General features: G+C 32.9%; 1 protein-coding gene across 1 annotated transcript in view; it reads left to right on the top strand.

Moving 5' to 3' along the window:
* The window catches only part of LOC145675807 (uncharacterized), a 103,317-nt gene extending 86,625 nt beyond the window's left edge, over positions 1–16,692 (top strand). The window contains exon 3 of the mRNA XM_081746517.1: positions 16,556–16,692. Within this exon, the coding sequence (XP_081602643.1) occupies positions 16,556–16,568 (13 nt within the window). The 3' untranslated portion in view covers positions 16,569–16,692. The remainder of the gene's footprint in view (positions 1–16,555) is intronic.
* Positions 16,693–17,216: the final 524 nt, after the last annotated feature.

Raw genomic sequence — 17,216 nt, 5'->3', positions numbered from 1 at the left:
AATGATATAACTGTAACACACGAATATGCGCATAGCATAGAATTAATTTCAAACATTCCTGTATCTTCACCACCCTACAGAGAGACATTAGAGACAAAAAGAGCCATGAAAGAAGAGATTGACAATTTGCTTAAACAAAACATCATCTCTAGCTGTCGGTCTTCATACGCATCACCAGTTATTTTAGTTAAGAAGAGAGATAATTCTAAGAAACTCATAGTGGACTATAGAAAATTGAACTCCGTCATATCTCCTGACAGTTACGCTCTTCCATCACTCAACAACCTAATAGACTTATTCACAAATATTCAATTCATAAGTTCAATAGACCTCAGATCTGGTTTTCTACAAATTCCCTTAAAGGAAGAGGATAAGTTGAAAACTGCATTCATTTGTAGTGCCGGTTTGTTTAATTTTAATGTGGTCCCAAAAGGTCTCTCCACTTCCTCCGTAGCATTTCAAAGAATGAGCGACAAAGTGTTTGCAGGGTTAAAATTTAATATTATGGCATGCTTCGTGGATGACTTGATTGTCTTTGGAAATTCTATAGACGATAAGTTAGATAGACTTCGGAAAGTATTCACTCGTTTGCGAGAAGCCAATCTAAAATTAAATCCCTCAAAATCTCACTTTATGTATGCTGAACTACCAATCTTAGGATTCGTCGTAGGACGCGAAGGGGTTAAGATAGATCCTAAACGAGTCGAGGCTATCACTAACTTTCCCGAACCAAAAACAGTTCGTGATGTACGCAGTTTCGTTGGATTGGCTAGTTATAATCGAAGATTTATTAAAAACTTCTCAGTTATCGCAAAGCCCTTAATAGATTTGACTAAGCCTGATGTAATCTTTCAATTTGGAGATAAAGAACGCCAAGCCTTTAATATCTCAAAGGAGAAGCTCGTTACTGCCCCAGTATTAGCCATCTTTGATCCTGAAGCAGATGCTACCGAATTGTATGTAGATGCTTGTGAATACGGAATTGGCGCCGTATTAATGCAAATCAAAATGGAGAGAAGAAACCGATTGCTTATTATAGCAGAAAAATCTCAGACCATGAAGCTAAGTCCTTAACGATCCCAGAAAAAGAGACCATGGCTTTGGTACAAGCCGTGTTACACTTCCATGAATATCTAATAAGAGTGCCTCACTTCACTGCATTTACTGATAGTTGTTGTGTTTGCTATTTAAGGAACATGAAAAATCTAAAAGGAAAATATCTTCTTTGGTTAATCAGGTTGCAATCTTATAACTTCTCGATTAAAGCGATAAGAGGTAACCCCTCTAATCGACATTCGGACTGCATGTCCAGATATCCAACGCAAACCCTAAGTGAGGAAGAGAATGCAAATCGCGAAGAAGGACTTTGTATAAATACAATGAAGATTGACGCGACTGATGTAATTAAGGCACAGAAAGAAGACGAATATTTTGGTAGAATTCGTGAATTAGTAAAGTCTGATCCTACTAATAATGAGGCTCGTCCGTATGTATTAGTAGATGAGGTGTTATATCGTAAGTCTAATAATGATTTAAAATAATGTGTTCCTCGAAGTCTGGTTCCTGAGGTGCTATATGCTACACATACATCATGTCTAGACGGCGGACATCTTGGAGAGAGCAAAGTGTTTTCTCGTGTCAATGAGCGATTTTATTGGCCTCGAATGGGATTCGATATCAAACAGTATATTAAGACATGTCGCTAATGTCAAGAACGTAAAGACTCAACCACTACACCATTAGGGTTGCATGAACCAATTAAAGCACTAGCTCCTTTCCATACCTTAACTTTGGAAGTATTTGGCCCACTGCCCCCCTCTAATGGTTATAAGTATGTCATCACCGCTGTCGATATGTTTTCAAATTATGTAGTGGCACGACCATTAAGAACAATAACAGCCAAGAATGTTGCAAAGTTTTTATTGGAGGATATTATTTGTTATTTTGGTCCACCCCGCCATATATTGTCAGACCTTGGTTCTAAATTCCACATACAAGTAACTAGCGAAATTATGACTGTACTCGGTATACATCAAAAGTTTAGTATTAATTACCATCATAGAATAAATTCACGAATGGAGAAATATGATCAAGCTTTGGTAAACTATTTGAAGAAATATATGTCTACTTCCCAGAAAGATTGGTCTCTATTTGTTAGAACTGCTTGTTACTCTTATAATACTATAAAACACAAACACCATCCTTGTTCTCCTTTTGAATTGGTGTTTGGTAGAAAGGCTGAATTAGGACTCGAACTCGAGACTCCATGTCGAACCCCGTATGGAAAACTCGTGAAAAAGAATCTTGATCGTATAAAGAAAATTAGCACAAAGGCCTTAACTAGTCAGCAGTAAAAACAAAAAGCCAAAATTGATAAGCGTAGGAAAGCACATACGTAAAAAAAAATCATTAGACCTCATTACAAATTTGGTAACTAAGCCGGGGTTATTTCCTAAATGTATGCAACGTGCATCATTAAGAAAGTTAACGTCGAACGAACGAAGTTATATTGTCCAAGTTCTCTAGTTTCAACCTGATCGAATTGTTCGATGATTTCATAGTTTTAAAAAAAGGTTAAGTTATCGCGATAGGCGTAGGAACTTCTAACGTGAAATTCAATGTTGATGCAGACTTTCTGAAAGAAATGTTATATTAATACCTAAATAAATTATTAAGTAAGTAAATGGGTACCCAATTAAATATTTATATGTATAGAAGGAATAAATAGAGAAAAGAGTAGTTTAGAGAAGTACAAAATGGTTTTAAAATCCATATATGGTCGGAAACCCTGCTACAAAAAAGAGAGAGAGAGAGAGAAAGAGAGAAAAGAGAATAAGAAGAAAATATATAAATATATACAACTAAGGAAACTTGATTCCTTGCGTAGGTATTATATTCCTGGTGTTGACAGCAGACCAAAGACAGAGACAGACAGACAAAACAAAAAAAAAACACCAAGTGAAAAGAAAAGAGAGAAATAGAGAAATGGAAAATAAAAATTAATTATTTGTTAAAAGTAATACTTCCGTTAGAAGGATTGAAAATCGCATTAATGAGAGAGAATAAGAATTAAAAATAGGATACGCCTTCGTATTTTATAGGTCCAGATAGGCTTTTGCCTTCGCAGATAGGCTTGGTGAACCATTGCCTTATTGGCAAGACGAAATAAAACACCTTATGAACGCTTTCGAATTAGGTATGCAGTTCTAAGAGCATGTAACAAACTAGAGTTAATTATGAGTACACATTACATATTAAAAATGGTTTGAACCCCGTGTATTGGAAGTTATTTTACTCGTGAGCCAGGTCGTGTGTAAATGAAGTAGAGAAACTACTTAATTGTATGAATCTGCTAAGGTTCAAGCAGGTTTACGTGCCCTCTCTGATGCTCCCTTGGAGCTCCATAATGTGGAATGTAGTCAACCAAAGTTAAAATCAATCGACAGAGTGTATTGATAAATCGTGGAGAACAATGATACTATAATAATAAGGGTCGTGGTAAAAGAGGTTATTATAATAATAGAGGTCAGCCGCATAATAGAGGGACGACATTCTAGAAGACGTCTTAATAGGGAGAGACAGAACAATAATGTAGGTAGAACTTAAAATGTAGAAATTCCTAATAATGCCCAAATCTCAAATGCGTGTTGGTACCCCCTCCCCTCACTTTCAAGAATTCGACAAATTTGAATTTTGTAAATAAAATTCACGCAGGACATATCTTTACAAGGAATTCGATCCACCAGATAACCTCCATAATCTGATAAACAAGGCACACGAAAACAAAACAACACAAAACATATATTATATTCATTTAGAATATATGAAGAAGCATGAATAAGTTCATAAGTTAGGTTAAGTTGCCTTCGATTACGGGATATTACTCCCCGCCACCAATCTATAATAGAATCTGGAATGTATGATTCGAGAGTACTATTCAAAAGACATCCGTGCACAAAAGCTAGTGCAATGCGAATGTTTAATTCAATTATGATTAATTCAAGTGGCAACAGTATAGTCTTCACTATATATATAGTAGGCTTGCTGTAAATAAATGTATGTATATGTCAATATACATTTACTATACGTAAATCATTGTAATCATTTAGCCTGTGCACCTACTGTGCAGACTCAACTCGACAATGTGTTATTTGTAGACACCCGTTGTTAGAGTATAGAACTATATATTGGAATTAATATGTTAATGTTATCTGTTACAACGGTAAATATTAATTGCTTGTAAATTAGAAACGCACTTCCTTATTATACCATATGTCACTATCTCAACTATGCGAGATTAGCTAAGTTGTTCTCTCTCTTTTCTATTTTATGCGACAGGAAATAAGATTTTTTTGCGTACTTATTCGCTTTAAGTGTTCTTATGTTCTTCAAAAGTAAATGAAGTCAGTATAAATTCAATAAAGGAATAGAATATTATGTATATAATATTATTGCATGGCATTGTATGTACCCTTATTAGTTTTCGTTAGCTTAGTATAAGTTGTTCCTTAGTTACATTAGGAACTCTCATTTTTATGATATGTGCAAATATAGGTTATAAATTTCATATACACTGACTACCTATCTTATTCAAGTAGTAGCCTACTACCTTTATAAGCAGATGCAATTCATTATTAGTATTCTATTAGTAATCAATTCCATAATTCTATTAGTATTATTTTACTCTAAAACATTATATAATGAAGCAGTGAGAACGTAGTTGTCATTTGAAAACAAAAACAAAGACAAGAAAAGAACACGAGCGACAACAATCTTAATTTTGTATAATCATGTTTTGCTTCCTTTTACAGATAAAAGTCTCTATTAATTGCCATTGGTCGTAAGTAATTACGTCTTGTTTTGTTTGTATTATTGCAATGCAACATTATAGTATATTCTATATAAAGTATTATAGTTACATACATTATTGTATTACAAATATTGCAGATGGATGACGATTCACAATTCACCGTTTGCGTAAGCACTATAGGTAGCCCCGAAATACCTGTGTACCCCCTCTTTATTTTTTTCATTGGTATGAATGTAGGTATAGTACTCTGTTACGAAGCTAGGACGACTTCTTTCCCCTTTACTTTTTTTCCGGTCTATTTCCGGCCTGATCCTGCAACGTTCTGTACCCTTTTTAAAGGTCTCTCTCCAATCAAGTATATGTTTTGTTATGTATTTCATATTTATTAAATAAAATAATGTTATATACTTCATATTTGTTAAATCAAATATTGTTTCTTTTCTCAATGATCTTACTTCATAACAGTATTATCTGCTATTATGTAATAATGTTCTCTTGCATAGTTTCTGCATTCCGGAAGTAAGTTATCTACTTCTTTACCCACTTGTTATCAGCACACACTCTCAGGACAACAATCTTTATCTATAATTTGTATGCAATGAAGTGCGTTACTTTAAAAGGAAGAAGGTTCTAAGATATAAAAATCACCACCATTACTAATTGAGATGAATCCTCTACTATTGGAATTAGGTCAAGTTGAATGGCAACAGCCTTACTCAGAAAGTTTTCATGCAATAATAATAATAATAATAATAATAATAATAATAATAATAATAATAATAATAATAATAATAATAATAATAAAAGGGTAACTAAATTGTACCGTACATTAAAACAAATGAATAGTCATGAGCATTCTATAATCTGGAAACAATAAGATTAATAATTAATTAACATCCATTAATAGCCATAGTTCATTCATCATTGCTAATTACAAGGCAGTAGTCACTATAAATACCTTTTATTTTCTCAAGAGTGCATATTATGAAAACGTATTCATTTTCAGACCATTTATACTCATGGTTTGGATTGGTCCTATTCTGATGGGATCTCTATTTCAGCAGTAAAGGAACTGCTTTCCACCTTACTTACACCAAATAGCAAATTATACTGCAAGAAAAATTATAACATTAAATAAATTCTAAAGTTATTTAATCAAAGCTGAAAATTTAAAGAATTTAGGATGCTCTCGGATAGGAAGCCTTCCGTTCTCGAGTGAGCACGGAATTGCCTTTGATATTGTGTTACAAAATGGAGGCTGATCCTTGTTCGCCCACTGCTCCATTTCGAACTCTGTTTAGACGTTTATCTTTAATCATGACCTTTAAATGGTTATCTAATTGTCACCATTAAATTAGCTAAATATATTATTGTTCCACCAGCTAATAAGGAATATGTGCTCCACAGTAGCCTCTCCCAAGAAGGCTTCTGCGTACGAGTGCTCTTACTCTGACCGCTTTAGGTTGGATGAAGCGTCAGTCCTAAGAGTGATTTCCATCTCCTAGACAGCTTGACTCTTACCTGTGCTGACTACCTGAATATGTGTTATTGAGTTATGCACCTTACTACTCCTTATTAATGTACTATTATAAACGTTATATTGCTTTGATTACAGATGAGCTTTGGTTACAGATGATTATGTAGTTATGGTGATATTATTAGTACATAATTATATGTGTTGCGCAAGTTATGTTTCAGGCTAATGTTGATTATCTTTGTATTATTGATTAATATTGATTTACTGTTGTTTTATCATTAGAAGTGTAGAAGTAACGTTATATAATTGCTAGATTTATTTGAATATGTATATGTAATAGTTATTTAGTTAAATTGTTAGATTATTATATATTTTGCACATTGTCGATATATATGTGTTGACTTCGTTCACATATTTTATATAAGAACACTATGTTCAGTAACTTATAGGCTAACTTATTAATTAGTATATTACTCATATATCCCAATAGTATATTATTTATGGATACAGTTAGCACACATATAGATATAACTCCCTTGAGTGCGCTATTAATTATGAAAAAAAAACTAAAATAAAATAAAACAAAAACACTCAACATAACCTTGCACATGAAACATGCATAAAACCTTTGCGTTGCATCTGTTATATAACTGATAATAAACTATATTGTAATAATAAGAAAAGTGAAAAGGAAATCAAGCAAGTTATGTCAATACTACATATTACACTCCTACATGCATTACATGTCATTACTCATGCTACATTCCCTCTAATTACTAATGCTACATATTCTCCAAACTCCATGCATTCAAGTCTTGTTCCAATGTGTAGGTGTTAATTGGTGAAATTCTTCAGTCCTCTCACATCCACTTGCTGAGAGCATGCGAGGTGAATAAACAACATTCCCCCAGGGACACTCCTGCCTAACGGAGTTTAATTAAAATCACGCTAGAGTCAGGGTTGCCCTTAACGGAAGTTATTAGTAAACAACATAGTGCCATCAACCCCTTTGCAGACAATCAGGGTCCATCCACACACCAGGCAGGGCGTTACATCATGCAAACATCTATGGTATAGTTTAACTTTCTGCTACCGGCGTCCCCGAATAATTGGCGTAAATTGTCCTAAATTGTTCCGGAAGTATTTGAGCGGTCAGTGAGTGTGTCCTCTTAAATGTCATTGAATGTTGATGAGTGCCTTTTTCCTCTTCAACGTGCATTCTAACCTTATATTCTAAGTTCTTACTCATTAGTGTTCTTATCTTAATAATTATGGTGGACAACACCGTGTGTTTTCTCGAGATTTTCCCGTTTCTTCCCACATCCTTCATTTCATCATTTTCATTCATTACTCATCGCCACCGTCTCCATTAGCCTAACAGGCATAATCATGGGACGTAATTCAAGAAATTTACTATCTAATAAAATTTCATTATCTAATATTATTTTCATTATCTAATAAATTTTATCGCACTACTTTATATGGTACAACATGGTATTTAACAAAAGAAAATAAAGTAATTTCGTAATAATCTAGTTCCTTTCTATACAGATAAAAGCTTGTTTTGCCACAAGTTGTAAGTACAATCAAGTTATTTAAAATGTATTCTTATTTCTAGCCGACGACAGACCCCTATTATCTCTTAATACAAATTATATTATTAAAAGACACAGGTAGACTCTTGATTAGGTAAAATAGACAAATAACACCATAAATAATTAATCATATGAACAGGGGTTTGCCTAATATCAATTATGTGGATTCCTTTTATCTATTTACTATTTTAAGAGAAATATATATATATATATATATATATATATATATATATATATATATATAATATATATATATATATATATATATATATATATATATATATAAAGAGAAAGTCTATGCAAACATTTGCATGCAAACATTTTATACTCTTCAACTTCACTATTACTTAATCTTATCATTACGTAAAATTGGAAGCCCGGAAGACTTTATCATCACAAAATTCCAACGACTCGCTATCAGCAGAACAAGGACACACATATGAATGAACAGACAAATGCATTATTATGCGGTTACGCATGCACTTTAGATTATACTACCAACGTTTTCATACTCATAAAAAAAAAACAAACAAGGGGTGAATAAGAATATAAAATAACACCTATACTACATATCCATTCTATTAATTGTGTTGTGCTGTTACAGAAGTTATCATTAAGTATTAATGTATTAAAAATCGTTAATGGTGATTAATATTTATTGTTATGTATTAATGATTTGGATTTGTTAATTAGAGTTTATTTAGTTATTATTTAGAGCTAATAAGATTATGAATTAACATATTTTAAATTGTCTTTTCATGAGTAACTCTTGACAAAGGCTCGAGAGGCACCTCGTTCAAAATTAACAGCCAGCACTGGAAGGGGATACTTCTAAAATTGATTAATTCTTCAGACATTTGGAACAGCTATTGGACGAACAAGTGAATGTCTGTGATCTTTACAAGGATAGTTCACCCTTCGAAAATAGTATTCCTGGAGCACCTGCAGTATCACTAATGTATTATTAGTGGTAGTCTATATGATGTTTGGTAGGACTAAGGAAAGACACTCGAAAATGCCTATTTACTTACCTGGTTAACGAAATTTTCCTTTTCTTGTTCTTACTTTAATACTTTCGTTTTTATACTAATTCTACAACATTTTTTTACACTTCATCGTTCACTTCACTAAATAACTGCACTAAATTGCACTAAATACACTGTACACTGTACACCACCTACGTGGCATACCTTCTGAATCCTTAATATCGAATATTGAAGAACAATATTACACTTCGATACGAATCAACGCCCGAACAACGCCCGAACGGATTTCCACTAATAAATTTCAGCCACCAATCGAATAACAGAAAACATATTTTCAACCCATATTAGGCGTTATGGGTTCGCTTGCTAACATTAGTAAGAATTAAAACGTTCCATCCCCACATTTTTTCACTAGTATATCGATATCGCACATAAACAGCTTGAAGGATATAATTGTAGAATTATGTAATACCCTATCTTGGTTTAAAACTCATACTTACAGATGGAAATATTGCTGCAACTTTCTTCGTTGCATTCACACAAGTTCCTGTAATAGCATTTTAATGCGTAACAGGAAACCCGTATCAAGTATTGTGGTTGTCCACGGCGTAGCTTATAATACTTGTTATCTAATATTTCCTTTGATGTAACTCGTCTATGCATGCAATTATATTTTTTTTATTCTATGTATCTGTTCAACTGTCGTGATGTTAGTGTAATAGCCCCCTAGAAACGTTGATTCCAGATTGATTCCATGTTGATTCCAAATTATATTAGGGATACGATTTAGTTCCTGAATACAAGTACTCTGAGGTTCGATTCCCCCTCGTCACAGATCGACAAACTAAAATCCTCTCTCCTCGCTCCATTGGCTACTTAAAGTAAGTAATAGGAGAAAGGGGAGACAATTTCTCCTTAATCGAAAGGTTACAAAAACGACTGTTGCCCCTGCTCCTCCTAAATCTAAGGTTGCAAATAACCGCCTATGGCAATATACTTTGATGCCGGCAAGAAATTAATAATATGTAAATGATTAAACTTCTTTAATTGGCTCAATTCGGTATACCTAATAAAACTCGCCCATGACCAGGCGGAAGTAAAAACCACTAAGTGTGAAGGTCCCAAATCTAAGTATTGGTTCGATTCTCCGAAGTTCCCGAAAAACAACAAAGGATCCTTTTCATTCCTCGCTCCTTTGAATACACCTGTAAACTTTTTAAAACGCAAAAAAGAAAAAAGGTGAAAGGAAAGAGAGGATTGTTCATTATTTTGGAAGATTACTTAAAACGAAACAGGGTTCCAATAAATTCATGACATGTAGACTCAAGGCAATTTCTACGAGTCAACTCAATGTTGAACTATTATTCGTTGTTTGTCACGCTTAAAATAATATAACCTATAGTAAATTAAAATTCAAGATCACAATATCAACAGTTTGACGGTAGTTCTTCCTTGAATCTACATGAACTTAAATATTCGAAATTCATTATAATAAATTAACAAATCAATGGTAGTCGATAATAGTAATTCAATCTTTGTTGATATCTCGAATCCTTATGTAACCATTCTCTATTTAAACCCCATTAATAGTTGACGTTACTAATTACTCATTACTAATTACTTGGGGTGACTAAATTGTAATCATTCATTTATCTTTGTAAACAACGAAACAAGGCTGTCTTGCTATGTAATTGTCTTGTTATTGGCATATCTTCTTTTCCATTCATCTTAGGTGCCAATCTCTTCATCAATGGTTTATGTTCTCTTATTTCATTCAATCACTTCATAAGCACAATATTGAAATTAAAATATGTGTATAATGTAATGAAATAATGCAAACTGTTGTGCTCCTGAGTATATTACATTGTTACTAATTATAACAATACTATTTCTTACTTACTTGTGTAGTGTTAAATTTCTAATGGGACCCTATTTCGTTGAATATGAGATGGTACACACCTCACTAGATTGTAGTATTTAACGTACGTAACCGTATATTAATACTTACTTTTATTAAAGTTCAGAATTTGCCATTAGTGAATCTACTGTACTGAAACTGAAACTGAATTGAATCTAAGATAGTGTGCTGAACATTACAAAATCACCGTTAGAATGATAAACCGAACGGTTCTCTGTTATTGTCCAGTAGTCTAATTCACTCTCTGTCATTACTTTATTCTCTGTCCTTTTTGCATATATTACAATTCCAATAAAATGTGGATGTTTGTCGTTAAGGTTTTTATGCAAGATTTTTTAAATAATGAATCTTTAGAACTGAGAACTGTTAGTTGTTAATGAACATTATGTAGGTTGTTCTTCTGTTGCATTCTTGCAATCGTAGCATTTATGATAATTGAGAAAATTGACTTTTTCTCTTAATGTAGCATGTTCAATATGTCATTGACTTTTCAACTTTAGTGTAATATTTCATTCAAGTGACTTCTTGCAAATTTTAGCACATTGAAATGTTGTTCATCTTTAACTTTGTTATAGTACATTAGTTATATCATGTGTCAAACTAAATTATTCTTGTTAGTAGAAGTTACTCATTCATAATCTTCTGTATCTCCATTTAGCTGAGTTATGTGAAGGAACATAGACACCATTTTGTTATAAACGTTCTCTGTATTATTGTTAAGAAAAGATGAAATGCGACTATGCTGACAACAGACTCATAAGTATACATAACCCATGCTTTCTTCACTTTGCGAAAACTTTTTTTCAATATATTTTTTTTACGAGGGGCACTCGGAAAGTAAATACCCATGTTCCAGCTTTAACCTCGCTTCTTGATGATTTTCGAGGTCGAAAATTATGAAGCAGTGAGAATGTGACGCTGAATCCAAAAATATGGTTACATTGCTCTTTATTGAAGGAATTGAGAAGGCTATTTTGGATTAATATGCATTATAAAAGACATTTTCTCTGTCTTGACTTGCTACAAGCTAGCAACAGAAACAGGAAATACGTAAAACTTTCTGAAAGTGACTAATGTTGCTTTTGCTGCGCAATTTTGTAGGAAGTTTACTTGTCGAAGATTACTCATAGTCATCCTACAGGATACATAATCATGATTTTGGCAACGTAACACCGCATTAATATGTTGAAATTGGTTATATAGATATGAATCTATAGATAAGTCTAGAGATCACGCTATTTAATTCTTCCGGCTGTGACAGTACACGTATGTACATGTGTGTCACGCCACGTATTTTGGATGCGGCAGTCTCTAAGAGCCAATCAAAATGCAAAAGAGCAATAAGTTTCCATATTCGTGGAGATGATAAAACGGATGTACTGACGGATGTAAGGCTTGGGTGTGACCCTCGAGAATAATATAAAAGAACCTCAAGGTCTCAAACGGTTGATTGAGAAGTTGAGAAGTTCAGAAGTTTCGGTGCAGAGGTTCGAGACGTCGGTTGTGACCAGACAGAATCATCGTTAAAGTTTCTAAGAGTTACAAGAATACTACCATAAGGTATGTATAATCTCTTGTTGCATCATAAAATTCAAGTTTAGAGATGTCATGCGGTACTTCAAAATGAATTGTGTACCTACCATAAAACTTTCAATTTTAAGAACTGTTGTCACATACTTGTATTTCATCTTCCGTTTCTTCTAACTTAAATATTTCAATCTCTAGCCTGTCAATCAATATATATATAAGTTAAGGTATCAATCTATCAAATGAACTATCAGATATTCCATTACTTTTGTTGAATCACTAAATCAAATGTTGTTATATATTACCTTTTTAGCTATGTAATAAACTTACTTTTTATAAATAATGTTGTCATTCCCCTAGATTAAACCACTTTTCCCATGAAAATCATGGTGTAATTCAAGTATATTTCTTTGTGACATCCGCTACAGAATTAGCGTGAGCAGATCTCTATATTATGGTGGAATAAAACGAGCTAAAAAATTAAAAAGAGTCTGCACATCGTCACACTTTTTGAAATTCCCACCGGGTATAATCCCACTGCCTATCACTATCTATTAGGCGCCAGTTACGAAAGATTTTACAAGAACCAGTCTTTTTGAAATTCAATTAAGGGGTAGTTTTTTCTCCCCTATTCTTTTACGGTAGTGATTTTGATGATAAAAAAGTTATCTAGTTGCATTACGAAACATAGCAGAGCGAGCGAAAGGGGTTAGAAGTCCCGCAAGCTTTTATACATATATATATATTTCATTATTAAAATGGCATTGACCCGCAGTGCTAGTTCTGGAGTCATGGAACCATAGGCATGCCCACAATTTTTTTCGGGGGGGGGGCAGTACCTTTCACTGAATATCGTGGGCGAAATTTAAAGAAAGGCTGATGTCATTGCACCCCACCCCCCTTAATTTTCAAAATGTCAGATAATATGAATTAAAGTGCCGCAGTTTAGGATAGATAAATGCTATCAATGGTGATAACAAGTTCTATCCCAGTGACACAAAAAATCCTATTTATGGTACTGTTGACAATATTTATTCCCACACAACAATGAAATATTTTCAAAACATTTATAAAACGGACCATCATTTTCCTTTAGAAAATGTATCCTACTTCCCTTAAGGAAATATATTCCATATGTTGTTGAAAACATTTTCCAAATAATACTGAAAATGTTCTCTGAATACACTCAAAAACGTTGTAGGAATATTTTATACGCCGTTAAATAAGTTTTCCAAAAAATGTTTCCTGTACGATTTCCAAACATTACTGAAAATGTATTTTAAATATTTTATACAATGTTAACGGGATGATTTTTAAGATGTTTCGCATGGAATATTTACAAATTATTTACCAATAGCAGAAAATAATTTATCAAGAATGAAGAATAATTTTTCTGACTGTAAACATGCATCTTTACAACGTATTGGATACATTAGTTAAAATATCTTCTGAAGATTTCTAATTGATTTTAACAAAGATTAATGTTCTATAAAATAATAATTTTAAAATATTTTCCATACATGACAAAAATTATTTAGACAATATTTTCCTCCATATGACAAAAAATATTTAGCGAATATTTTTTGTACATCACAGAAATTATTTAGAGAATTTTTTCTGTACATGATTGTACCCGGAGCCCGTAGGCCAACTCGGTTACTGTTGCAGATATGAAAAGAAGATATACAAGGATATTTTTAAATTCCGGCAACAGCTTTGTTTTTATATTAGTATCCCGCCCAATAGTAACGAAAATACAACCCTGTCACTGTTGGATAACACTGAATGAAAGAAAGTGTGGTTTGAAATTCTTTGGACCAAAGAGAACGGAAAGAAAGACACAATGGAAAGATATAATACTGAACTCTATTTCGTGTCTTTCGTATCTAATCCCTCCTCCAACCCCGTGGTTTCTACACTACTGGCGTGGATATTGAAGTTTATCCTTCATTGTGTCTCCTTTCGGTCTAGGATGTTTCGGTGTAGGGCGTTTCGGTGTAGGATGTTTTGGTGTAGGACGTTTTGGTGTACGGATGTTTCGGTGTACGGACGTTACGGTGTTCGGGCGTTTCGGTGTAAGGACGCTTGGCTGTAAAGGACGTTTTGGTGTATAGCCTAATATTTGATTGCATGAATCATGTGCTTGTAATGAACAGTCATGAACTTTCATACTGTAGCTACTCTGCAATAGTGTAAACTGATTAACATTATTATTGAGTCAATTAGAGGATGATAATACAACAAAAATGCATTTGTAATAATAATTTCGATTCAAAGTTGTTTGCAGTAGAGATGCAAAAAAGCCGGCATTTTTGAATCGATGGTTTTTTTCACATAAAAAGCCGGCTTTTTTGAAAAAAAACGAGAATTTTGGAAGTTTTGGCTTTTTTCATTTTCATGATTATTCTATCTAAATAGCTTTCTTATAGTGTATTCTATAGTTAGATAAGAATTCCATGACCTAAATGCAATATTTCGCTCTAAAATTGACTATCAAGATGGATGGAGCACATGATTTACGAATTAAAGCTAACATGAAGAATGTAGTATTTGAGGGCAATTTTAGAGGCTATTTAACTTTATTTTAACTTTTGAGTTATCGACATTTTTCTCTCGGGATCATTTCAGTTTGTCATCCGTGTTTCATTTCTAAGAGCTTAGTTTTACATTTAGAATAATGACTGGATTTTCCCGATGGTTAAAGCGGGAGTTCCCCTATTTAAGAGATTTACTGACCGGACTTCTTTAAGCTTATGTGACATCTTCCAGCATAACCCTGTTGTTGCATAATAACACCAAGGCGAAACAAACTTATTTCTGTCAATATGTAATATAAATACATAAAGCAAAATATCTAAACCAAAAAACACTGGTTTAAACCAAAAAACCTGGTTTAAAAATACTAGTTTAAACCAAAAAAACCTGGTTTAAACCAAAAAACCTAGTTTAACCCCCCCCCGAAAAAACGGGTTTTTGGCATTTTCAAAAACAACCATGGTTCTTACCAACCCTACTTACTTTTGTATGTATTAGGTTAAAAAAAAAACTCTTTATTATATACATTAGTTAATCCTTTGGAATTCATAATGTAAATATGTTGAGAAGTAAAACTCTTTGAATTATCTTTTCGAAATTCATGGTTTATTTTTAAAGTTTTATATTATTATCGGCATCAACCACTAATTAAATGACTTTTTGTGTTATAAAGAAGCGAAACAAAATCTGGTTTATCAATTTAAAGCAGAATTTTGAAAAAGACCAAAATTTCCCAAGCAAAAAGCAAAGCAGAAAAAAACGAGTTTTTTTTTTCAAAAAAGCCGGTTTTTCTCCGAGCCCTTGCATATCTAGTTTAGAGGCGACTTTTATAGAACAATAATAATCCAATCTAATTCAAAACTCAAATTTAATTCTAATTTACTGCAAAACCTTCAACATCATTTCTGAATACAAATAAATATATTGCACAAAGTTCCTGAGACATAGTAATAATATTTACAAACTGAATAATACTTGAAAGGAATTTTGTTGAAGAAATTAAAACTACATAGAATCAGTTTACATAGAATCATCTAACTCAGAATCTAAAATTGTATGCAATTCCTTTTAAAAATGTAATTACATCATCAGATTTGTAATTTTCACAAACGTTGCTCAGTCTCTTCGTAACGTAGGCGTATCTTTTGTTTATTCTGACTTCATATCCACCAGTTATTTGTTTCATTCGAACAACACTAAGAGATTGCTCTCTTTGCAAAGCATCTAGGAACTTCCATAACGAAGGATGTGCAGCTGCTACATTCAACTCGAATCCCCGATGCCAAGCTTCTATTCCTCTTGTTCGTTCTGGATACTTCCATCACAGCTGCAAAATGTTGATTCGACATGTGTATGGGATATCTGAAAATACATTCATATATAATATTACTAAACATGCCCATTGTAGGAACTTACTATACATATAAATAGGAAAATAATATTCCGTTGCATATTCAAAGACATACTTTAGTGTACTTTTTCAAAGAGTATATACTGATTGTGCGATTTTAATTTACCTAGGTCTCACTGTCTTATAACTGGATCATAATAATGAAGCGAGTTATTCCAAGAACCGTCATCTCCCTACTACTTTCTATACATCCGTACGTATTTAACCTTATTAATAGATTTTCTGTAGCTATTTTTATGTATATTTGGACTCACTTCGTCTTTTTACAGAAATTTTCTTTCTTTTCTTTTTTGTAGGAAAAGGGGATGAACAAAGCAAGATGTTGACAGGAAAATGAACACACACAAATTGCGATGTGACTGCAGCCAATGCAAATGCTCACATTCGTAAACCCTAGGTGTATATTTTGAAAGGCGTATTTTGAGAAAATCCCTACACGTCTGATAGCTTTTGAATAAACGATTCTACGTCCGTAACTCATTTGTTTCATTAAGCGTATCATTCCTTGCTACACAGATGCTAGATAACTACCATTCAAACGTAATCTTCAGCTATTAATGATTAATTAGGCTCATGTTTCAGAAAAGGCAGTTCTTATTTTCTAGTTGAATCATGTTCCATTCTTATTTTGTTTCTATTCCTTGAAGAGAAATTTACAGCTGAACAACTATAAGTTAGTTGTTATTACAAGTGTCACGGTACGCCAAAATTCTGGAAGATTTTAAGATCTAAATTTATTCAATCTCATTAATTGGCTTGAAAAGGAAATAGTAAAATGTTTGTTTATGATTTAACTTGTTGTAATTAGGTTGCAGACATATTATAACATCATATTGCGTATTGCTGATGGTTGTTGTTTTCTTCAAGTAATAGACACGAGTCTGCAGTGTCATAAGAACAGAAACAAATACGAAACAAGTAAATGTAAAACGTTGTAGAAATTTATGTCAACATGTA

The sequence above is a fragment of the Thermobia domestica genome, chromosome 18 (assembly GCF_964235325.1).
Source record: "Thermobia domestica chromosome 18, izTheDome1.hap1.1, whole genome shotgun sequence".
In the NCBI taxonomy this organism is placed as follows: Eukaryota; Metazoa; Arthropoda; class Insecta; order Zygentoma; family Lepismatidae; genus Thermobia; species Thermobia domestica.
Note: the sequence above shows the minus strand (reverse complement) of the source record. Positions and strands in the feature narration are given on the sequence as shown.